The sequence below is a fragment of the Palaemon carinicauda genome, chromosome 37 (genome assembly GCF_036898095.1).
Source record: "Palaemon carinicauda isolate YSFRI2023 chromosome 37, ASM3689809v2, whole genome shotgun sequence".
NCBI lineage: Eukaryota > Metazoa > Arthropoda > Malacostraca > Decapoda > Palaemonidae > Palaemon > Palaemon carinicauda.
Genome location: NC_090761.1, coordinates 49,285,674 through 49,310,942, shown reverse-complemented (window position 1 = coordinate 49,310,942; position 25,269 = coordinate 49,285,674). Strand labels below are relative to the sequence as shown.

The 25,269-nt window shown below is 44.5% G+C and overlaps 2 protein-coding genes across 2 annotated transcripts in view; one reads left to right on the top strand and one right to left on the bottom strand.

Annotated features, from left to right (window-relative positions):
- LOC137629307 (uncharacterized) overlaps positions 1 to 25,269 on the top strand; it is a 211,968-nt gene that overhangs the window by 75,905 nt on the left and 110,794 nt on the right. The gene's annotated exons all lie outside the window — the stretch shown is intronic.
- LOC137629643 (nucleoside hydrolase-like) overlaps positions 1 to 25,269 on the bottom strand; it is a 58,695-nt gene that overhangs the window by 22,678 nt on the left and 10,748 nt on the right. The window contains exons 4-6 of the mRNA XM_068361163.1: positions 5,805 to 5,921; positions 3,731 to 3,870; positions 3,262 to 3,427 (exon numbers count right to left, since the gene is read on the bottom strand). Of these exons, the coding sequence (XP_068217264.1) occupies positions 3,262 to 3,427; positions 3,731 to 3,870; positions 5,805 to 5,921 (423 nt within the window). The remainder of the gene's footprint in view (positions 1 to 3,261; positions 3,428 to 3,730; positions 3,871 to 5,804; positions 5,922 to 25,269) is intronic.

Sequence of the window (25,269 nt, the reverse complement as noted above, 5' to 3'; positions counted from 1 at the left end):
CTCATACACCACCTGATTCCTGGCATTCTTCAATCATAATTCCTGGCCACAAGTCTGGTAAAGACCCAGAACTGCAATATAGTTTTAGGCCTGTAGCCTTGACTAGTTGCATATGCAAACTATTTGAGAGAATGATCAACAACAGATGGTGGGGTATCTATAATCAAGAAACCTTTATCTAACAGGCAGTTTGGTTTTAGGAAGAACTGAAGCGCTGTACCCTAGACCCTTTGCTGATGCTATCAAGAGAAATTTCAAATTCCTTCTTTAACCAAAACCAGGTGGTGGGTGTCTTTCTTTTTTTTTAACTCGAAAAGGCGTATGACACCACCTGGAAGGTCAGTATTTTAAAGCAGTTGGCCTCATGGGGTATAGGAGGACATATGTTTTCTTTTATTTAAGAATTTTTATCAAACCACTTAAAGTAAGAGTAGGATCAGAACTACCTTCATCTTATATGCAAGAAGAAGGTGTCCCCCAAGGTAGCGTACCGAGTGTGACCTTATTTCTTTTGCTATCAAAAGTCTCATAAGTCACCTAACTCCTGGCATACATAGTGGATCATCTGCACTACAAACATGCTAAAAGCTTCAATTTGCTATAAATGCTGCTTTTGCATGGGTAAATTCTTGGGGATTCATGTTCTCTCCTTAGAAGACCAAGGATATTAGTTTTACTCGTACTCGTAAAAGAAAAGAGATCCCCGCCCTTTTCTTAAATAATAGTATTGTGCCATACGAAGAAGTTTCTTGGAGTAATTTTCGACAAGAAAATGGCCTTTAGTTTAGGGTTAAAGTCACCAAACATCTTGAAAGTTGTATCACATTTTGATTGAGGTGCTGATAGAACAATTTTGCTTAGAATTTATACCTCTTTGTGTCTGAGCAAGTTAAACTATTCATGTCAAATTTATGGGTCAACTACTAAGACTTAACTTGAAAAACTTGATGTTCATAATGTGGGGCTCTGCATCTGCACTGGTGCATACAGAACATCTCTCATTGATAGTCTGTATGTGGATTCTGGCATGCCTCCCCTTTCTATCCACAGAGAGGAGTTGAATTTGAGGTTTTTAGCTAGGTCTCTCGCTATAAGAAACAATCCTAACAGTGAATATGTTATGGCTTCTTTAGATTGAGCTCATAACAGATCAAGAGTGCCCAAGCCTTTGGAAGTACTGCTGAAAAATTATCCCAGAGAAGTAGGTTTGTTAACAGCACAGATAGTCAAGGTAAGATATCCCAAGACTCCCCCTTGGTGTAATACACCTGTTAAAGTATGTTTTATGGCAGGAGGGAAAATACCTTACCCAGTAGGGTTATGAAAAGTGAGTTTTTAAATCATGCTGTTCAACATCATGGGATATGTTTTTACGGATGGTTCCAAATCGGCTGGAAGTGCAGTTGTGGTGGGGTATGTTGTTATTAGAAAGAAACTTCCATCCTCCTGTTCAGTATTACTGCTGATCTGTATGCAATAATTCTTGCAGTCCGACATATTTTTTTAATTGGTAATCAAAATAGTTTTTATACAATTTTTACGGATTTAAATAGCGTTTTACTCTCAAGCAAATTATGCCAGGCCATCATCTAGTACACAAGGTGCAGGACTGGTTAGTACTTCTGCAGTCTAGGAAGAATATCAGTGTTCACTTCTGTTGAGTGCCCTCCTACGTTGGAGCTGATGGAAATAAACGAGTAGGTAAGGCAGATAAGGAAGCTTCAGGGACACTTAACTCATCCCCCATAAGTATTCCTTACAAAGACTTTAAAAGTAAGGTACATTTTCACTGTAAAAATAAGTTGCAGGATAAATGGTCTGCACTGACTACCAATACAAAATTGAAACAAAAAACACTTCGGTGGATAAATGGTCATCTTGTAATCCTACAAGTAGGAGGGATATTATAATTTTAACTAGACTGCGTATTGGCCATACACATGCAACCCACATTTATTTAATGAAGAATGGGAAGGGAGACAGGTCCCTCCTTGTAATACCTGTCGAGTGACAATAGATATTAAAACATATCATAGTAGTTTGTCCTGTTTTTAATCTTCAGAGGAAACATTTTCTCCAGACAAACCTTCAAGAGATATAGCGGGGTGAAATTGTAATACCCTGAACTTGAAAAAAATTATACAGACTTTTGGTTTATATCACAGGCTTTGATTACTGTAATTTATTTTTTAATCCTTTTAATCCCTTCCTATTTCACATATAGATGTTACTGTATGAAAGTTGTGTAGTTTGTTTTACGAGTTAAAATTATACCAAATGTGAGAATATGGGTATGATTGATTAATTTGCATTATATAGTGTTGAATGGCCTTTGATGCCCCAGTGCTTGGATTAAGGGCTTATTCTGCTTGTTGAATAAAGAGCTCATGAGCAACGACTTGTTTCATGTTTCAATGACGTAACAGATTTTTTTGTTAGAGCTTTAAATTTGGCAGTACCGTATTAGATTTATGATTTTTGCATACTGAATTTGCTACTTGTATTTATCATTTTGTATATTTTTCACTAAAGAAATATTCATAGGCAAATGATATACTGTATTGATTAAGCACCCTAAGATAATATTTTTTTTGTAATATGAAGTACAGTACAGTATAGCACAATATTTGTTAGCATCCGAGTGCACACTGAATATTTTGTAAATATTTTTTTATGTCACAATTTGTTGACGAAAAAATTATTGCATAAAAAATTTATCATCTAGGGTTGCTGTGGCCTGATTGGTAACGTCTCTGCCTGGTATTTGCCAGTCGGGGGTTCGAGTCCCGCTCCGACTCCTTATTACCATTAGTGTTTGCAACCTTACCATCCTTGTGGGGGGTTTGGGGGGAGCCTATAGGTCTTATCTGCTGAGTCATCAGTAGCCACTGCCTGGCCCTCCCTGGTCCTAGCTTGGGTGGAGTGGAGGTTTGGGCGCTGATCATATAACATATGGTCAGTCTCTAGGGCACTGTCCTGCTTGCTAGGGCAATGTCACTGTCCCTTGCCTCTGCCATTCATAAGCGACCTTTAAACCTTTAAACACCCTCAAGGAGTCAAAATACTGTACTTTACTTACAACACAATTTTACATCACTAAAGTATGGGATATCAATAAAATTCAGGACATAAAATGATAGAAAATATAGTACCTGTATAACCAACAAGTATTTTTGCATAATATCAAAAAGCATAGATCACAACCTGTCTATCAAAGATGATATGAATTTAAAAGAAATTTAATGACCTAATTTCACTTACCATTCATGTTTTGAGGATTTGTCACATTATTAAGCATCCAAGCCATTGCTAACTGGTCACATGTAATCCACTTTTTAAACGCTCTGCCGGCATTAACTCTAGCTTCAATGATATTCATTAGCTCTGCTTCTGGACATTTAACACTTCCCATTTCTTGTCGCAATGCCTGTACATTATCAGAACATTAGAACATTATTACAATGCTTTGCGTAGCTTTTTTGATAAATTAAGATTGAGCTCTCGTAATTCATATTTGTATAAGATAGGCAACCTTAATGTCAGTTATGGTTTTAAAAAGGACAACAAATACTGTACAATACAGTATGAGTGTGACATAAATTTTCTTCTGAGTATATTGCAAGTATACTAATACATTCAAATAAGTGAATACTCTATTGATAAAAACTAAATACTGCACTATATTTGTGTAAAACGAATTACTTATATTTTACCCCCAAAAAGTACGTACGTAAGGTAAACCAGTTTGGTAGAGGCATATTTCCCATGGTGTGAGGTAGATTGGCTTCGAGACTTCATCAAGAACAACTTTTGCAGCTTCAGGATCACAAGCAAAGTTAAATTCACCTGACATAGTCACATTCCCTTCACCTGAAATAAGTTCAAAATAAGTATTATTTGATAATAGTCTTGAGTAAATTTGTCCAAACTTCATATCTTCACAGAAGAAGAAAAAGAGATTCTCTAGTTCCACCTAACTTATTGCATTAATAGATTATTATTTTCAATAAGAATCTTAATCAGACTGTGTTAAAATGTTCAACTCTCACTAGGATATTACAAAGGGTTTGTACCAAGAAGGGAATTAGTGTATGATTGTAAGTAGGTCGAGGATAGAGAGTGGCTCCTCAACATCTAGATCTCTACATTGATAATGTTTCTTTAATTTTATATGACTCCCTTAAAATTTTACGATCTTGTATTTCAGAAAAAAATTGGCTAATTGAGAATCTTTTAACATTTTCGGTGATGAATCTACTATACTGTATTATGATGAAATGTTTTAATTCTTCAATTCTACCTTATGATTATTATTCTCATATCTTGTCTAAAGCTGCTGACTCGCATCTTAATTTGCGGGACAAAAACTTACATTCTAATAAATTTGTTATTCCTGACCTAGATATTAATCTCTGGCACAGTCTTTCAGTTCGTTCTATATGCATGTTGCCTAAGATTTTTCATAATTTTGACCATCTTTTACATTAAAATCTTTCTAGACTACCATCCTGTATGTAGTACTAGGTAAGTAGTTGATTCTACCAGTCATGTCTTCTCCCTTTCTTAATGAGAGGACGCCTTGATGAAGTCATCGTGCTTCACCAGGGAATATCGTTTCATTGTTTAAAGCATTGTGATGGGCAAGCGGGCTCTTGAACTCTAGGGAAAATGCTCCCCCAGTTTGAATCTAAATTTCTCTCTTCTACCACTGCTTCTCCATACTACTTCGACCTCCTAATCTTATAAACATTCTTCTGCTCTCTTCTCATAACTCTATATGAGTGATATTTCCCTTATCTTTCTATATATTTTTTATTTGTTTATGTATTTTATACAATATCTAGTTTTTTAAATGGTGTGGATGTTTTCACATTTGTTATTACTACCTGTTTAGATGAATGGGAGAAGGGATCACGGTTGAAAAGTATTTATATTCAAAGCTATATGTGAGAGTATTGGATGATCTCAGCCATCCTGAAGATGGTTTACACCATTTTATGCAGAACTATTCTCTAGGGTTGGGTCATCAGGATCTGGGGGGATCCAGTCTTTAAGATAGGACTCTCGGCTTTTGGCCGGAAGCCCATCGTTATAGATATGAGGATCATGATTCCATATTTCCTTTTTCGGTTCTAAAAGGCGGGTTTAGCTTACACCTGTGCCTTTATACATGTTCTGGTGCTATCCCCCGAGTAGGGTAGGGAGTGGAACTTCTGGGAAGTATAGTTTTGCTGTGGCGATAGTGGAGAATGAAAATTTCCTCTCCAACATATGATACTTTCTTAAATTGAATATTCTTTTATTTTTTATTTATAACAAATGATATCAGCATCAATAACCTTTGATGTCAAGATACCAGAGAACTCAAAATCAATCAATTGATCATACCTTCTCCATCATAAGGTTCAACATTACACAGTATACGAAAAGTTTTATTCTACCTGTGACCAGATTGTGAAACTATCTTTCTAGTGTCAGGTGTCTAAAAGAACTCGTCTACATTTTATTGTCTATGAAATTTGGATTACACGATGTTGAAAAAAAAAACAAATCATGTTCTATGCTATTCTAAGTAATCACTGTACCTGATTTCTAAAGAAAGTCAAGTTAATAAACACATGCTTTCACTTCCAATTAAAAATAAAACAGATGTCATGACCATTTTTATTCACCGTCTATTAACTATGTGCTATACAGTACTGTACTTATTTTCATGAAGACAGTTGTCAATGGAATAATTCTCTCTTTTTATCTAAGAGAGAAGATGGAAGAGATAAAGAGTAACCTAAACAACTCATACATACCTGTAGTATTTCCACCCATCACATAAAAATCTGCTAAGCTCGATAAAAATGTGCTGTCAAGTCTCGTGGCAAGGGCTATGTTGGTAAGAGGCCCAAGGGCAGTTAATATGATTTTACCTGCAATCAACAAAGAAAAATAGTTTTTTTATAAAAATAAGAAAGTGTTTTGGATGCTTCAATTTTTTTAGTACGGTATTAGTATTCAATGGAGGATGATATAAGGGATTTTGACGAAGGAAAAATCTATTTCTGGGGAGAGACCTGTGACGCCCGGTGAAAGTCCTTCTTTTCTAATATAAATCTTCCAAATATACTAGAGAAAGATAAAAGCATGGAATGCATGGAATGCAGAGGTTACAACCCTCGCGCGAGCACCTTGTTGGTGTCGTATATCTAACAAGGGCGTGTGTAAACCACTATTCACAGGCTGTCTTCCATTTAGATAATCCCTTCATCAAAGGGGAGGGCCGTGATAGGCCCTAGAGAATACAGTTGGGTTACCCTACCGACAAATCAGATTTCAATCAAAAGTTCCATTTTCAATATTTAACTTAGCCAGTGATTATATAGCTGCAACTCTGTTGCTCGACAGACAACTCTACGGTAAAAACTCGCCAGCGATTGCTACACAGGTTGCGGGTGTGCCCAACAGCGCCATCTGTCGACCAGATACCCAGTTCTCAATGTAAACAAAGACTCAATTTTCTCTCTGTCGAGGTGTCGACAAGACGTACTTACTCGCTGTTGCTAAACTGGAGTTTATTCACAACTAATTGGTGAAGTACTTTATTCTAGTTTTGAGCTTTCGCTGTGCAGGGTTTCTCTTCACACAAATCCTTGAACTCTTTTTGATACGGAAGGTGTTTCTCGCAAGAAACCCTGGACCAAGGTCTCACGACCGTTATAACGCAAGTCGTTCCCTTCAGCGCAAGTCCAACGGCCCGGTTGTAGCCAAGATCGCTCCTACCTAACTAAGACGAGAGAGCCCATTCTCAAGTCCCCAATTGTTCCGTAACCGAAATACAAACCACGCTATTTACAAAGGTTATTACTTTTAGCGTAGCTGAAATGGCGAGCCATTAGAATTTAACGAGGGTGTATTACCCCCGCGCTAGTTAGCGGGGGGTAGGGGAGTGGTAGCTAGCTACCCCTCCTCCCCCTCACACACAGGTGAATACTCACTTTCACTTTTGGCTCGGACTGTGACAGACGTCTCTGTCTTGGTCCTCGCTTGGCAGCCATTGTCTGTTTTGTCTTTACTTAATCGCTTACTTTTCTTTTACTCAATATATATGTAAACATGTTTTCATGTTTGTATATATATTTGAGTATAGAAATAAGTAAGTTTCCTTTTCAGATGTGTGTGTGTAGTGTACGATATCTACGTGGAGGCCTCGGCAGTTAGGCCACCACGGCCTAATTTTATGGGTTGCGATCGAGTTTGACTTCGGTCTTTCTCTCTCTCTCTCTCTTGAGGTCGTTCACCCTTTTTACTATGTTTTACTACGCCCTTGTAGCTTCCTTCCCGTGTGGGTGGGGTTGCTACGCCGTACATTTTGTCTCAATTAGTTTATGAATCTAATTGTAGTTGTTAATTTTTCAGCCTGTAGAACGATTCCTTTCGGGGTTTTCGTTTTTTTCTTTAGTGTTCATTCATTTTTAAATTACATAATTACATAGTTACATAATTATAATTGTTATAATTCTGTTTTGGTTACAGCTCTCCTTCCGCGAGTGTAAGTGGTTGTGAGGGCACGTGCCTGTTGTGTAATTCTTGTTCCTTTTCCTCGGGATTCCTCTTCGGAGCCTTCCCGGGGGAATGAATGTGTACTAATATTATTTGTTTTATTTTTTTACAGTTACCGATCTAGTTCGTTTCTGTAATATAGCAACGGTGTGAGCTGTCTGGTTGAGTCCTGGGGATTCGGCTGTTGCTGCCTCCCCCCTTGTATTGTCGTCAGGGGCGTGTCTCCTTCTACTGGTAGTACTCCCGTGTCGACGGACAGCTCTCCAGTTCATTTTAGAACAGTCAGGAGGCTTGCCTCCTTGGGCGGATAACTTTCCTTCCGAGGGAAGTTTTTTTTCCTGTCCAGGCTTGAGCTTTTCCTCTTTTGGGGGGTTCTTCTCTTGCCTTTTTTTCGTGCGACTATGCTCTTGGTGCTGAGCGGTCGCACCTGCAGTTTCGCTCAAGGGGCTGGGCAACTGCAGGAGCTCCTCTTCGGAGGATTGCCCCTTTTAGGTCACTGGCTGACCAGTCTCTTCCACGAAGTGTTTCTCTTTCGTTCGCGAGAGAGTACACTCATAGAGACTCCTCTTCGGAGGTTTCTTCTGTTGCTGTTGCTGTTGGCCTCCCTCGCCGTAAGGCCCTCCGTCCGCCTCGTCGTAAGGGCCTCTCATCTCCCTATAAGGGTGCTTGAGGCGCCTTTTTGAATCTCCGTTTGCAGCCTACAACTTCTTTTTCTCGATCTTCCGTCTTGGTGCAGATGGACAGCAGTCTAATCTCGTCTTCCGACGGGCAACGGTCTTCCCGACGGACAACGGTCTTCCCGACGGACAGCGGTCTTCCGACGGACATCAGTCTCCCGGCGGACAACGATCCCTTCGGGGCAAAGGGTTGCCCCCACGGGGGTTCTTCCCTTGCGTGTCAGGGTTTCCCTGCGCGCCCTTCTGCTCATCAGCGCTCTCCTGTTCGTCAGCGCTTTCAAGATGATCTTCCCTGCGGTTCCTGTTACGTGCCCTGTGCGCCCACGTTCGCCCTCGCGATCTAGAACTTCAGTTCAGGTCGGGGTCAAGGACTCTTCTTCTTAGCGCAGGCTTCCACGCGTAGCCTTCTGCTCGTCAGCGATCATCAGCTCGTCAGCGATCATCAGCTCGTCAGCGATCATCAGCTCGCCAGCGATCGTCAGCTCGTCAGCGATCATCAGCTCGCCAGCGATCTCCGGATCGCCCACGTGTGTTACAGCTGGCACGCCAACGTTCTCCAACACTTCTGAAGGAACATGGTTCGCCAGCTACTAGCTCAACTGCGGATGCTGATCGCCATCGCGCGACCCTCAACTGCGGATGCTGATCGCCATCGCGCGACCCTCAACTGCAGATGCTGATCGCCATCGCGCTACCCTCAACTGCGGATGCTGATCGCCATCGCGCGACCCTCAACTGCGGATGCTGATCGCCATCGCGCGACCCTCAACTGCGGATGCTGATCGCCATCGCGCGACCCTCAACTGCGGATGCTGATCGCCATCGCGCGACCCTCAACTGCGGATGCTGATCGCCATCGCGCAACCCTCAACTGCGGTTGCTGATCGCACGACCCTGCATGATCGCCCGCTTACGCATGCTGCTCGCCATCGCACAACCCTGAACGATTGCCCGCTTACGCATGCTGCTCCTCATCGCACCACCCTGAACGATCGCCCTCCTGCAGATGCTGATCACCATCGCACCCTTTCACGCGATCATTCACCTGCGCATGCTGCTCGCCATCGCACAACCCTGAACGATTGCCCGCTTACGCATGCTGCTCCTCATCGCACAACCCTGAACGATCGCCCTCTTGCGGATGCTGATCACCATCGCACCCTTTTACGCGATCATTCACCTGCGCATGCTGCTCGCCATCGCACAACCCTGCACGATTGCCCGCTTACGCATGCTGCTCCTCATCGCACAACCCTGAACGCTCGCCCTCTTGCGGATGCTGATCACCATCGCACCCTATCACGCGATCATTCACCTACACATGCTGCTCGCCATCGCTTACCGCCAGCGATCTTCTTCACCTACGCGGCAGCACGATCCCTCGCCGTCACGCCATCGCTTGCGTTCGTCGCCTCGAACACGTGTTCATTTACCTGCCCACCCTCACGCCCATTCGCCTGCGTGCCCGCGCGATCGCTCGCCTGCGCGCCCGCGCGATCGCTCGCCTGCGCGCCCGCGCGATCGCTCGCCTGCGCGCCCGCGCGATCGCTCGCCTGCGCGCCCGCGCGATCGCTCGCCTGCGCGCCCGTGCGATCGCTCGCCTGCGCGCCCGCGCGATCACTCGCCTGCGCGCCCGCGCGACCACTCGCCTGTGCGCCCGCGCGACCATTCGCCTTTGCGCGGCCGTTCGCCCTCGCGCGACCATAGTTCGCGGCGAATTCCACAGCCGGTGGTAGCAGCAGGGACGCGTGCTCCTAGGCGGCACTCGGGATCACCTCCATCCAAGCACAGGTTGGTAGTGCAGGACGAAGACAGGTCAGTACAGCATTCTTCCCACCTTCTTTTCAGGCAGGAACCGTCGTGTCCTCTCCAAAGGATCGCCCGATCCCTTTCACCTTAGCGAGGATTTCGGACTCTGTGTCCTTGGAGCAGCAGACATGGTTTGATCCGCTGGCACGGGCGTTAATGAGGGTTATGAAACCAGCACTCACCGGCCAGGGTAACAAACCAGCGGCTGTCTCTCCTACGCTGAAGAGAAAGAGAGGAGTGGACTTCGTGGTGACTTCCCCCAGGGCGAAGTTGGTTCCCAAGAGGTCGGTCTCGAGGGTCCCCTCTCCTGCACGAGTACTCTCTCCTTCTCCCGCCCTGGAAGGATTTTTGGCGGGGGGGGCTTTCCGTTCAAGATTTCTCCATCGGACAAGGGGTGACTGCTTACCTCTTCCTCTGGGAGCTTACCAGGTTCTTTCCCTCCTCGGTTACGGCCCGAGGTTTGGTTCAAGGAAGCTACAGGAAGATCAAGGGTACTTTCCTCCTCTCGAGCTCAGGCACCTTGGCCTTTCGTCGTTAAGTATCTACTTGCGGACAAGCTCGATGTTGTACCATCTGGACGCGCTGACTGAAGGCTTCCTTCGGGTGTCTCATCTGTGGAGGTCAACGACCTCAGACACCCTTCCATCCTTGAGAAGAGTTTTGTCTTTGCCCAAGGACAGAGACTTAGACATCTGCTGTGCGGAGTAAATCGACTTCCGGTTCCACTCCTCCAAGGCGCTTTCTTCCAGACTCTGCAGGGCTCCAGCTCCCTTTTCTTTCAACCACGTCGGCCTAAAGTTATCGGCTACGACAACTGGGACAAGGTGTCCAATTGCAGTTTCCTCCTGTCAGGAACAGATGGCACGGGAGACTCCCCCGGGGGGGGGGCATAGTCCTAAAAGGAGTTCACGAACTCTAGGATTGCAGGTTTTTTCGCTGGGAGGATGCTTAAGGTTACTCATCCGAATGACAGCTTCCCGATGCCCATTCCCGCACAATCTCTGTGAGTAGCCAAGGATATCGCGCCTGCCGTCTCTGTCAGCGAATTCAGTGTCTCTGAACCTCTATGCCATAGCATCAGCAGAGTTGCCCGGTTGGGCAGAATGATCCATACCTTAGGCGAAGGTCTTCCTTAGGATCATCGACGGCTTCACCCCCGGCCCCCTCAGTCGATCCTTTCTTGTAAGGAAGGATCTGAGAGGGGATGTCCATAGTCGACCTCTCAGCCCTGATCAAGTTTGTCGAACAAACTTCGGCCAGCGTAGACCAGCAGAATCGATCAGACTGGTAACGAGGCGACAGGACTCCTTTAACCCTGGATCGGAAGGACGGGTACTTTCAGTTTCCATTCCATCCATCTTCCAGGGTGCTCGTCGAATTCAGCCTAAACTGCAAGTATTCCTGCTTATGATGCAGTGTGGCTATCCCGCCGTGGCATAGCAGGTTTGTTTCCCCAGAGAACTCTCCCTGCCTTCCTCTTGGCCGCTCAGGTGCAGACTTCCGCCTCCTCTGCTGTTTGGAGGGCTGGTCAACTCCGGTAGGCTCGGGTTTCGACCTTCTTCAGCGCCGGGAAAAGCTTCCGAATGCTGACCATGAGTGTGGGCTCATGGTATTTTGCTTGGAGCCTTCTCTTCCTCTGCCTCAACATCTGGAGTATCTGGCCATGATATTGAGTCAACCGCCTTACCACGTTGGAAACCCCGCTTCTCGTCCGTCCAGCGAGGTTAAGCAACGTCGGTACTTGGATGGGTGACCACCTGGGGACGCCAGATTCTGTTACCACATCCTCCGAGCCTTCCTTTCGGTTGACTGTGGCAAGACTGAGGAGAGTCGCAGTACCTGTTCTCAGTCAAGCAGAGTTTTCAGCCCTACCTTGGAACGTTTCCTAGTTCTTCTTTCCTCATTGACCCGTTTATAGTCCGAACGGTCGCCTCAGGATAAGTTCCATGTGGGGCGATCCAAGTTCCGGTGGCTTCAGGCAATGTTTAACCGGACTCCCTGGCCCTATGGGACCAGCGGAACTATTAAACCTGCAATGGGTGTTGACCTATGGAGCCTCTTGATGGTAGTGGATATTCTCGTCCTTTCCCCACATTCTTGATGCGGTTCTCGGACTCGTCAAAGGAAAGGGGGGGGGGGGGCATGTTCCGGTCCAGGCCTATGGTCAAGACCTGAAGGATACCTCTCCATCATTCAGGCAGGCTTAAGGGCCTTAGTCTGGCCCCTCTTCAGATCCTACCGCTCCTGCCAAGTCGCCCCGTTGCGTGTCGACTTCATGCTAACCAGCAGGGGACGCATTTTCACACCTTCACATCTTGCAGTAGAGATACCGGGATGATTGAGATTCTCTCAATTCCACCATCGGCTCTCTCATTCCAGGCAGGGGAATGTTTCTCTCAGACTATCCGAGCAGAGCCTCATAGAGAGAGTGTACCTAGGGGTCTTTGACCTTGGGTAACCAGCAAGTGCTGGTCTGGGGGACCTGATCGCGACAGCTTGGAACCTCAAGCTTCCGCTAGTTTTCCCCCCAGTCTCAGACCCCGAGACTCTGGCAAGATGCATTCCGGTGATGGTGGGACAACTTCGACGCCTGCGTCTTCCCTCCTTTTTGTCTGCGGACAATGGGTCTCAACAAAACCAGGTAGTCTGTCAACCTTTCAATGGGAGAGCTCCACTGGGACTATGCGCAGAACGGTTTCTGGACCCTCTGCTTCCCCTGACGGAACTCCCGGGAGAGCTTCTCCCACGGCGCAGACTACTCAAGCAACCACACTGCGACATCTCTCCCGAACCGGGGCGTCGCTTCGGCTTCATGCCTGGAGACACTACGCTTCCTCCTCTAGAAGAGACAACCCGCTACAGTCGCGGTACGGAGGTCGCGTCATCTGCGATAGTCATCCACAGGGGTCTCCCAGGCAAAGTGAAGAGTCTAAGGTGGTTGGTGCCGTGGGAGATATACCTCTTCCCGTGAGGCCTCTTCTCCAGCAATAACGGTCTTATTGCCTTTCGGCGGGAGGAAACTCCTTTCCGCTCTTGGCAATGAAGCCTGTCGCTCAGCCTTTCCCTGACCTTCAGGCTTAAAGGAATAACTTTTTCCTGCCCGCTGGATCTATCCTCGCTCATGCGAAGCTACGATCGTCCCTGCCCTAGTCGGAGGAAGACCTCCAACTTGGAGCATGGCTCGGACTTTTAGTCCTTTAAGAGATCTTCTCAAGACCCTTTTACGACAGGCCTCGGATTGTATTCCGCCTTGGGTCTTCTGCTCACTCTGGCCACGGCCAGTGTGTAAGCAATCTTCTTGGTCTCTTACTACTCCCCCCCTTTCTAAGGAAGAGGGGAAGGCAACATTCAGGCTCGCTCCTGAGTTGTTGGCTAGACTCAGAATCTGAGGGTCCCGACCCTTCGGTCCGATTCATTCAAGATTTCGAGTCTCCATTCTGTGTCTGATGTCCCAAGACCTTCTCTTTCTTGCCAGTACAGGAATCGAGAGGTTAGCGCTGGGAACAGCTGCAGTTTGGCCTCAGTTGCAGCCGATTTGGGAACACAAGGAGGACATGGGGGGAGAGTCACCAGTATACCTCTTCAGCCCGGACTCAAGGACATTCATCTCGACCTGTCTTCAGACCCTCCCCCGTCACGTCCCCCTACAGCACGATGTTGGATACATCGCAACGTCCCTCGCCTTCGAGTAATACTACTCTGTGACGCAGGTGCTACAAGCTGGAGTCTGGAAGCGTCTGATGACCTTCGCAGCCCGCTTCCTGCAGGGCGTGACCCACAGGAGTCTCGATACGTTTTCTATCGCTCTGTGGTGGCTACACAACAGCTGGTCTAACCTCAGGCTCCTTTTTGGACAGGTAGCAGAAGGTTGAGGGCATTGTTATCAGGTTTTAGTCTGCATGAACGAAAGAAGTATGTCTGGCCCTTACTTCTTTCTTCATCATCCCCTCTACGGGGAAGCAGCATCCTGGTCTCTGCATAGCTGACCTCGAACCTCTGCAGGTAAACCATGCTTCCTTGTGTTCCGAGTATTGAGTCAATACTGTCGCGTCCCCCATACCCTGACGAGGTGGTATTGGGAACGTCCTAACCCAGAGTTCCTTCTGGAACTCCAGGTCAACTGCCTAAGACGGGTCACACTTCTTCCTTCACACACAAGCTTACGTAGGCCACATGGTTCCTTGCGGTGCAAGGAACTTGTGAGGTGCAGGGACTCCTTTTCTCGAGTGCGACTCACTCGGATTCTGAGTCCCCGGGTAAAGCCAAAGCCAGTATGGCTGGGGACTTTCCACCCTTCCTAAGGGATAAGTCACCCTTTGTAAATAGCGTGGTTTGTATTTCGGTTACGGAACAAATGACAAATTCGAAGATAATTTGTATTTTTCCTAACCATACAAACCTTAGCTATTTACACATATTTGCCCGCCAGCCCTGTCCCCCAAGACAAGTCCTACCTCTAAGTGAAAGTGAGTATTCACCTGTGTGTGAGGGGGAGGAGGGGTAGCTAGCTACCACTCCCCTACCCCCCGCTAACTAGCGCGGGGGTAATACACCCTCGTTAAATTCTAATGGCTCGCCATTTCAGCTACGCTAAAAGTAATAACCTTTGTAAATAGCTAAGGTTTGTATGGTTAGGAAAAATACAAATTATCTTCGAATTTGTCATATTTAGGAAGTGCAATGCTAGGGACTGTTCAAGGCGTCTTCCGAAGGCTTCTATCGACCCTCACACTGTTTGTTCTAATTGTCGGGATAAAACCTGTCAATTGGAAGATCGGTGTGAGGAGTGCGTTGGCCTTTCGGAATTCGATTTTATCGAATTTCAAAAGTATACACGTAGGCTAGAGAGAGATAGAGTTAGGAGAAGTTCTTCTCGTTCTATTGATATATCCTCTCCTCATGCCCCACAACCTATTCCTTCCCCTGTAGTGGTTGCTCCTAGCCCCCTCCTGGCACTCAGGAACCTTCGATGGCTGATATGATGCGTGCCATCCAGGCTCTGGGTGAGAGAGTTGAGTCCCTTGCTAGTGACCGTAATCAGCTCATGGCGGATGTGAAGGAGCTTAAGTGCAAAAGTGCAGTGGGAAGTGCTAAAGTGCCGAGTGATAGAGTTGTGGATAGTGTTGCGCTTGAGGGTTCGTCTGTTCGTGCCTGTCGTCCTCCTAGTCCGGGACCTCTTGCAAGCTCCCAAGTCCAGGGGAGAAGCAATGTCGTACGACAAATGGGTTCGAGAGGCTTTAATCAGCGAACAGACGTTCCCTCCGTGGTATCGGGCGTATCTACCCACTGGGTCAGTTCGGACTCGCTGCCGTCATCCGATGACTGCTCACCGCCTAGGAGAGGCAAAGCGGTACCGCTTCGGACAGTAACCCCGTCTGTCGCCGCACCTGCTCCCGTAGACCCTAAGTGGTCTCTACTGCAAGACATGCAGTCTAAACTGACGTCTCTAATGCAGGACTTTCGTGTGGAGAAGGTTGCTGCCGCACCACGGTCTTCCGTCAACCACTATCAGATTTGGACGAGCCTAAGTCTACTCAACCCTCTTTGGACTTTAGAAAAGTTTTGGCCATCTTCAAAGAGTTGTTTCCGGACCAGTTTGTTTCTGTGGCTCCTCGTTCTCCGCCGTCAGAGTTTGTGTTAGGCATGCCGTCTACCACTCCTGCCTTTACTAGACTCGTCCTCGCACGCTCGTCCAAGAGAGCTTTGCGGGTGATAGGAGAATGGTTGCAGTCCAAGAAGAGTTTAGCGAAGACAGCCTTTGCGTTTCCCCCTGCTAGACTCTCTTCTAGATCGAGCGTCTGGTATGCCACGGGAGAAGTTCTCGGCTTGGGAGTTCCTGCCTCTGCCCAGGGCGACTTCTCAAGTCTTGTAGACTCTCCCCGCCGCCTTGCCATGAGACGCTCAAAGATATGTTGGTCATCTTCGGACCTGGACCACCTTTTGAAAGGTATCTTTAGGGCCTTCGAAGTTTTTAACTTCTTAGACTGGTGTCTAGGAGCCCTAAGCAGAAAGATCTCTCCGACAGAGAAAGAGACTTCCTTGCTCATTATGTCCTGCATGGACAAGGCCGTACGTGATGGGTCTAATGAGCTTGCTGCATCATTTGTGTCCGGAGTCCTTAAAAAGCGTGAAAACCTATGCTCATTCCTTTCAGCTGGAGTTACACAGTGCCAGAGATCTGAGCCTCTCTTTGCTCCTCTTTCCAAGTGCCTTTTTCCAGAAGCCCTGATTAAGGAAATAGCCGCTTCATTGGTGCAGAAGGACACTCATGATCTTGTTGCGTCCTCCGCTCGCAAAGCTCCCCCTTTGCCTACCTTGTCAGCTAGACCAAGGATGGACACTCCAGCGTCCCGTTTTATTCCGCCCTTTCGTGGCAGAGCCTCCAGCAGAGGAGGTGCTCGTGCCGAAGGGAAACGAGGAAAGAAGAAAGGATCCAAGTCCTTTAAGGGCAGAGTCTGACTGCCCGCATCTTCAGACAGCAGTGGGAGCCAGACTCAAGAACTTCTGGCAGACCTGGGAGAAGAGAGGCGCAGATGCACAATCTGTGAAGTTGCTCAGAGAGGGGTACAAGATCCCTTTTGTACGGAAACCCCCTCTAGCAACGTCTCCCATCGATCTCTCTCCCAGGTACAGAGAGGAAGACAAGAGACGAGCCTTGAAACAGGAAGTGTCTCTTTTACTAGAGAAGGGAGCGGTGGTCAAAGTCTCGGACCTTCAATCTCCGGGATTCTACAACCGACTCTTCTTGGTGCCAAAGAAGACAGGAGGGTGGAGGCCGGTGCTAGACGTCAGTGCTCTGAATGTCTTTGTCACAAAGCAGACGTTCTCCATGGAGACCACAAAGTCAGTCTTAGCAGCGGTCAGAAGGGAAGACTGGATGGTCTCTTTAGACCTAAGGGACGCCTACTTCTACGTCCCCATCCACCCGGACTCCCAACCTTTTCTGAGATTCGTTTTCGAAAAGGTTGTCTACCAGTTTCAAGCCCTGTGCTTTGGCCTAAGCACAGCTCCTCTTGTGTTTACGAGGCTGATGAGGAATGTAGCCAAATTCCTTCATTTATCGGACATCCGAGCCTCCCTCTATTTGGACGACTGGCTTCTCAGAGCTTCCTCCAGTCGTCGCTGTCTGAAGGATCTAAAGTGGACTCTAGATCTGACCAAGGAATTGGGTCTCCTTGTCAATATGGAAAAGTCACAACTGGTCCCATCCCAAACTATTGTGTATTTAGGGATGGAGATTCACAGTCTAGCTTTTCGGGCTTTTCCGTCGGCCCCCAGAATAAGCCAAGCCCAGTTATGCATCCAGAACATGCTGAAGAAGGAACAATGCTCAGTCAGGAAGTGGATGAGTCTGGTAGGGACGCTATCATCCCTGGAACAATTTGTGTCATTAGGAAGACTACACCTCCGTCCTCTTCAATACCATCTAGCTTTTCACTGGAAAAAGGACAAGACGCTAGAAGCGGTCTCGATCCCCATTTCCGAAAAGATGAAGTCTTGCCTGACTTGGTGGAAGGACAGTATCAACCTAAGAGAGGGTCTTCCCCTGGCTGTTCAGACTCCCAACCATGTTCTCTTCTCGGACGCATCGGACGTAGGCTGGGGCGCGACATTAGACGGTCGGGAATGTTCGGGACTGTGGAACTCGAGTCAAAGGATCATGCATATCAACTGCAAGGAGCTGCTGGCAGTACATCTGGCCTTGAAAAGCTTCAGGTCTCTCCTTCGAGGCAAAGTGGTGGAAGTGAACTCGGACAACACCACTGCCTTGGCGTACATCTCCAAGCAAGGAGGGACCCACTCACTGACGTTGTACGAGATCGCAAGGGACCTGCTCATCTGGTCAAAAGGTCAAAACATATCACTAGTAACGAGGTTCATCCAAGGCAACTTGAATGTCATGGCAGATTGTCTCAGTCGGAAAGGGCAAGTAATTCCAACAGAATGGACCCTCCACAAGGATGTATGCAAGAGACTTTGGGCCACTTGGGGCCAACCAACCATAGATCTCTTTGCAACCTCGATGACCAAGAGGCTCCCAATATATTGCTCACCAGTCCCGGACCCAGCAGCAATACATATAAATGCCTTTCTCCTAGATTGGTCGCATCTAGATCTATACGCATTCCCACCGTTCAAGATTGTCAACAAGGTACTGCAGAAGTTCGCCTCTCACGAAGGGACAAGGTTGACGCTTGTTGCTCCCCTCTGGCCCGCGAGAGAATGGTTCACCGAGGTACTTCGATGGCTAGTAGACGTTCCCAGAAGTCTTCCTCTAAGGGTGGACCTTCTACGTCAGCCACACGTAAAGAAGGTACACCAAAGCCTCCACGCTCTTCGTCTGACTGCCTTCAGTCTATCGAAAGACTCTCGAGAGCTAGAGGCTTTTTGAAGGAGGCAGCCAGTGCGATTGCTAGAGCAAGGAGAACATCCACCCTTAGAGTCTACCAATCGAAGTGGGAAGTCTTCCGAAACTGGTGCAAGTCAGTATCTGTATCCTCGACCAGTACCTCTGTAGCTCAAATAGCTGACTTTCTCTTATACCTGAGAAAAGGACGATCACTTTCAGCTCCCACTATCAAGGGCTGCAGAAGCATGTTGGCATCGGTCTTCCGGCATAGAGGCTTAGATCTTTCCAACAATAAAGATCTTCAGGACCTCCTTAAGTCTTTTGAGACCACGAAGGAGCGTCGTTTGGTTACACCTGGTTGGAATTTAGACGTGGTACTAAGATTCCTCATGTCAGACAGGTTTGAGCCGCTACAATCAGCCTCCCTGAAAGATCTCACTTTAAAGACACTTTTCCTGGTATGCTTAGCCACAGCTAAAAGAGTCAGTGAGATTCATGCCTTCAGCAAGAACATCGGATTTTCGTCAGAAAAAGCTACATGTTCGCTACAACTTGGTTTTCTAGCCAAAAATGAGCTGCCTTCTCGACCTTGGCCGAAATCGTTCGATATTCCCAGCTTATCGAATATGGTAGGCAATGAACTAGAAAGAGTCTTATGCCCTGTGAGAGCTCTTAAGTTCTATTTAAAGCGAACTAAACCTTTACGAGGCCAATCTGAAGCTTTATGGTGTTCAGTTAAGAAACCATCTTTGCCTATGTCAAAGAATGCTTTATCCTACTTTATCAGACTGTTAATACGAGAAGCTCATTCACATCTGAGTGAGGAAGACCAAGCATTGCTTAAGGTGAGGACACACGAAGTTAGAGCTGTCGCAACTTCCGTGGCCTTTAAGCAAAATAGATCTCTGCGAAGTATAATGGACGCAACCTATTGGAGAAGCAAGTCAGTGTTTGCGTCTTTTTATCTAAAGGATGTCCAGTCTCTTTACGAGGACTGCTACACACTGGGACCATTCGTAGCAGCGAGTGCAGTAGTGGGTGAGGGCTCAACCACTACAATTCCCTAATTCCATACCCTTTTAATCTTTCTCTTGAAATGTTTTTATTGTTGTTTTTTGGGTTGTCCGGAAGGCTAAGAAGCCTTTCGCATCCTGGTTGATTTGGCGGGTGGTCAAAGTCATTTCTTGAGAGCGCCTAGATTAGGGGTTTTGATGAGGTCCTGTTGTATGGGTTGCAACCCTTGATACTTCAGATCCTAGGGGTCGATCAGCATCCTAAGAGGATCGCGAGGCTCCGTAAGGAAGACGTACTTAAAAGGCAGAGTAATTGTTCAAGTCGACTTCCTTACCAGGTACCTATTTATTTTGTTTTTGTTATTTTGATAACTTCTAAAATGAAATAAAAACTCTTAGCTCATAAAAGTGTAAACATATTGCTGGTCTCTACCCACCCCCTGGGTGTGAATCAGCTATATAATCACCGGCTAAGTTAAATATTGAAAAATGTTATTTTGATTATAAAATAAATTTTTGAATATACTTACCCGGTGATTATAAATTAAATGACCCTCCCTTCCTCCCCAATAGAGACGCAGTGGGACGAGGAGAAAATTGAGTCTTTGTTTACATTGAGAACTGGGTATCTGGTCGACAGATGGCGCTGTTGGGCACACCCGCAACCTGTGTAGCGATCGCTGGCGAGTTTTTACCGTAGAGTTGTCTGTCGAGCAACAGAGTTGCAGCTATATAATCACCGGGTAAGTATATTCAAAAATTTATTTTATAATCAAAATAACATATTTATTAGTATTCAACAGTAATGAACAAAATATGAAGTTTTTACAAAATTGAAATATATCCATAACAATGCCAGAAACAGATAAAATATGAAGCACCATAAACAATTTATAAAAAATATTTGACTGAAAACCTAATTTTACCTGTAGAGAACACTGAAGAAAATGCTAAATACAGTAAAACTATGTTCAAAACAGTACTACAAAGTAATCTTCAATAGATAACCCTTACTCATATACAGTAAAGTTCTATTTTTCTTAAATATTCTGTAAGAACTGAAGAAAGGTAATATCTAAAGTGACAATAGACATACCACAAGAATCAACCTTGTAAAAGAACTTGACCAGATTTGTAACATAGTACTGCAAGCTTGGTAATCTTGATAATAAAATTGTATTTTGACTTTCAAGTTTAGTTGAATATTAGGTAAAACAGAAGGTTATAATATATGTGATGTTTTGAAGACTTACCAAAGTCATATGGTTATAGAGCAAATTAGAACCCAAGGGTCAATCTGAAGATGTAATGAAAGGTAAAGGAAAATGTATGCAACATCCAAATTTTCAAAGGTGAACAAGATTACAGTGTAGAGAGAAATCATTAAATTGTGGATCAGAATCAAACAGTGAAATATTACCAGAAAAGTGAGGGAAGGGTGAAAGGACTATAACTCACAACAAGCAGGCATATCCTGTGATTTCTGTCAGTTATATAATAAACACTTTAAGAAAATCAGCCAGAATAGATATAAAAAGCTGTATTCCAGACCTAAACAGCTTTCATATATTATATAGAATATAATTCAACCAAATGTGCATATCGAGTATCCTGCAGTTACAACTAATTGCCGTAATGCAGAGTGGGTGTGCTGAGATATATAGAACCTGGCAGATGAATGTAAAATTAAGAAGTAATAGAAGGAATTGGTAAACTTGGGAACAAAAATTACAATGATAGTAAGCAATGTTGGGGTAATTGTGAATGTCATAAGAAGATAAAAGGAGGAAGTAATAGAAATATAGGAGAAAGATAAGAAAGCAAATAAACACTCAATATGTAAGGAATTTGAAAGCACGTAACACATACTTTTATCATGGGATAAATACTGAAATACTATATGACGAAATGGCTAAAAATATGAAAAATTATGCATTAAACAAATAATAATTAAAATCTTACAATTTTTCGAGCAAACACAGCAAGATGTTGCTTGCTTTAGTCAGACAGAGACTGATCTAACTACCAATACCAATGCTAATAGATTCATTCCGAGTGACACCTGGTATGTAAATGGTTCTCCTTTACCTTTACAACATGTCTAATGAGCTACAGACAACAGGACTAGGCAAATGTAAACAAATGAATTGTGTAAATTTCAAATTTACACAGAAGTACGTTTTACTGGATACTATGTTACAGTACTGAAAATAAGGATAACACACATGTGCAAACAAATATATTACACGAGAAAAAACCACGCAACAAATCCTTGGTTGTGCAACTGAACCAAACTGTGAAAACATACTTATAATAGGTAATTTACTTGCCTAATGAGCGTCCATACAATATACTTTTCATTTGTATGAAAATAGGTTTTGGACGGAAGAAAAACCTATTTTCAGGAAGGTCTGTGTGGTCCCCAAGGATCATCCTGTACAGTAAAGTCTAGGACAGGGGATCCAATACAACATAATATACAATAGGTATATTGTCTTCCTTGCCTTAGAATCAATGTATCAATGTGTAAGGCACGGACTCGGTGTGTATAAGAGGGGCTCATTTGAATTTGTCTGCTAACTGACCACACATCACTCGCCAAGATCCATTACTAATGTTGAAGTCAGTGCTTACCAGGTCATTTGTTTATTTCTGGCAGTCATCTTTTCAACCCAGGAGATTGTCTCGTTTTCTCCCTCTACCCTTCACGATTATAAGGAGGTGGGAGGGTCTTCGGGATGGCCCAGCACTTCTCCAAAATTAGGCTTCATCTTTGTCTAAGCCCCTTTTATGGGGTTAGGATCCAATGTGATCCCCAAGGACCATAACCAGAACATAAAAAGGTAGATTCATGCACCACGAGGGTCAAGAGATCAGATATCCAGTAGAGGATCCCACTCTTCTACCTAATTTCCCCCCCTTAGGTGTCATGATCAAGCAAAGCACCTAAAGCATGCATGTTAAACCGCTTGGATTTGTTTCAAGGGTTTTTTAAGGTGCACTAATCTTGGCTAAATCTCTATTAAGGGATTCAGCCATCCCAGATCTACATTCAAGAGATAGAATTGATGCAATATCATGTAATTGTATACTAGCAAGAAAAAACTAATGAAGAAGCAATTTTTCTCATATCATTTTTATAAATGCAGAGTGGATTGGTCTTTTGATAGGAGAGGTCAAGAGGCATGGAAGTCCCAGTAGAAAGGGACTTGTTGGTTTGGGTATTTTGAAAGAGACTACCTTCTGATAGTGTGGATCTCTGCAAATATGCTTATAGGGTAGACACAGGACCTAAGCAGGAAAGTCGAGTGAGAAAGAAGGTCCTACCTCAAAAGAGGCTTTTCATTCTTGGCCAACAAGAGAAAATACGAACTATGTACCAGGAGATGGCGAAGATTGAGGTTTAGGCACTCCCGTTCTCTGCTGAATGCTGCAAGTTCACTTTGACTCTTGTTCTCAAGGCTAAGGATATTAAAAATACTGTACTGTACTACATTCTCATTAATCAGAAACCTGATTAACTGTACTCTACCTAGCTTAGAAGTTGAGGTAAAAATAAAAAAAGTCAATAAAGAAAGCAAACAAGATGCTCTTTTACAGCGACAAAAGAAAAGATGGTTGTTAGATATAAACTAATGCCCAGGTAAGCATTATCTTCAGCATCATTAACAGTTTCCAGTGGGTGACATGTTATTAGTTAGCAAATTAATTCAGCATTGGAGGTGAGATGATGAGTTCAATAGAGCATGAATCCATGGTTCTCCCTCATACACACCAAGTCTGTATCTTGCTCATTGATATGCTACCTGTAGGACTAGGAAGATAATTTTCTTTTCTTATATTAGATTCTTTGTTTTAGCCCTTACAGGAAAGTCCTTCGGATCACACAAAATCCTAACAAAAAAAGGGAAGGTAAAAAAAGAAAGTTAATGGGGTGCTAACAGAAAAGTTTTTCTTAAAGTAGAGTTATATTGTATTTTTGCTAAGCACAAAAACCTGAGTCTTATATAAGAACATCTTCCTGAGAAGATGGAAAATCTATGGAAAAGTGAAGGCCATTGTCCCTATCATAATCAATGGTAAAAATATGGGGGATGAAAGATCTTCATTAAAATATGATAAGAAATGACAACAGATGGACTGTCAAGTGTCAACCTCCTTAACAGAGTAGGTTGGGTGGGAAAAATGGTTGAAAAACATCTTCTTAGTCACTAAGGTAACCAAGGGGATGAAACCAGCCACTCGAGGAGGACGTCCTCTGATATGCTCAAGCAGCAAAGAATTTTAAAAGGGTTACAGGATGAAAATGAATATCTACATATCAAAAAAACCTTCCCTGAGCAGTCAAATGAAACATCATTAGTATTATTATTATTATTATTATTATTGTTATTATTTTTATTATTATTTTTATTATTATTATTATTATTAATTGCTAAGCTACAACCCTAGTTGGAAAAGCTGGATGCTATAAGCCCAGGGGCCCCAGCATGGAAAATAGCCCAGTGAGGAAAGGAAACAAAGGAAAATAAAATATATTAAGAACATTAACAGGGTTGACTCATCGCTTGTGTAAGATTGATGGATTGAGATCTCATCTGCCTGCCCAATCCAAACAAATTGGTTTAGCTACAATGGTTACCGAGAAGATATTTTTACAGGAAAAGTGAGAAGAATCATTATTAGAGAGAAAAAGCAAGATGCAACTGCTCAAAACCCAAGACATATCCCCATTACAAAAGCCAGGAAAACACATGGTACAGGAATGCCAAAGCCAACCAAAGTCAGTCGGATGGATGGATTAAGTAGATCGACCCGAAACTTTGGTAGACCACGAGTTCTAATATGTTGACAGCCCATAAGAGGTGCGAAGATTGCTGGATGATATTTGTAGAAGCTGGATCGGCATGGACACAGACAGATGGACAAGGACAAGAAGATGATGAGACGAAACAGCAATGACGGCAGGGAGGGAGTCCGAAGCAGGAGTCTGGGGAGCCGCAAAGCAGGTCTTGCTGTCATCCTAAACAAGTTCCTTCTCGGTCCTGGAGAAATTTATTTTTCAATATTAAACTTCTTACCCGATGATCATATAGCTGCAGCCCTGCTGCCCGACAGAAAAAACCTACGGGCGGAATACGCCAGCGATTGCTATACAGGTGGGGGTGTACATCAACAGCGCCATCTGTCAAGTAGGTACTCAAGTACTCGATGTCAACAAAGAACCAATTTTCCCTCTGTCGTGCCACTGGCAAGACCTACTAAATACGCCGTCCCTAACTGGATTTGTTTTTACAACGATTTGGTGAAGTACACTATTCCAGTTTTGAGCTTTCGCTATGCAGGGGTTTTTTTCTTCATTTCAAAACTTGAACTCGTTTTGGTTAGATTTAATTATGGTGACGAAGAGAGTATGGACTCTCTTTCACTTTTAAATGGCCGACCCTTCCCTTAGACGGAAGTGTGTTTAGGTTTTGGTAATTTTGCTTAACACGTTATAGATCCATTTATTTTATATCTCTCCGCCTTTTTAGGCCTCTTCGGTTAACTTTCCAATTATTATAAACTTATAAAAAATAAATTTTTATGTTTGTTTATATGCGACCTTTCCTAATAGTAGGCGGTCCTAACTTGGAACCGAAGTTAATTAACTTTGAGCCCGTTATATCGTATTTAACCTTTAAAGAATTTAATACTTTTTTAATTTTAATGTTTTATGAAAGAATTTCTTTGATAGTCTCGTACTGTTTTCAAAGATGAACTAACGTTTAGTTTTTAGTCTCCGCAGTTGTTGACGTTCAGAACGTTCAACTTGCGCTCTATCGTTACGATAGAGAGAGAGTGTATCACGGTTTCACTTTGCAGTAAG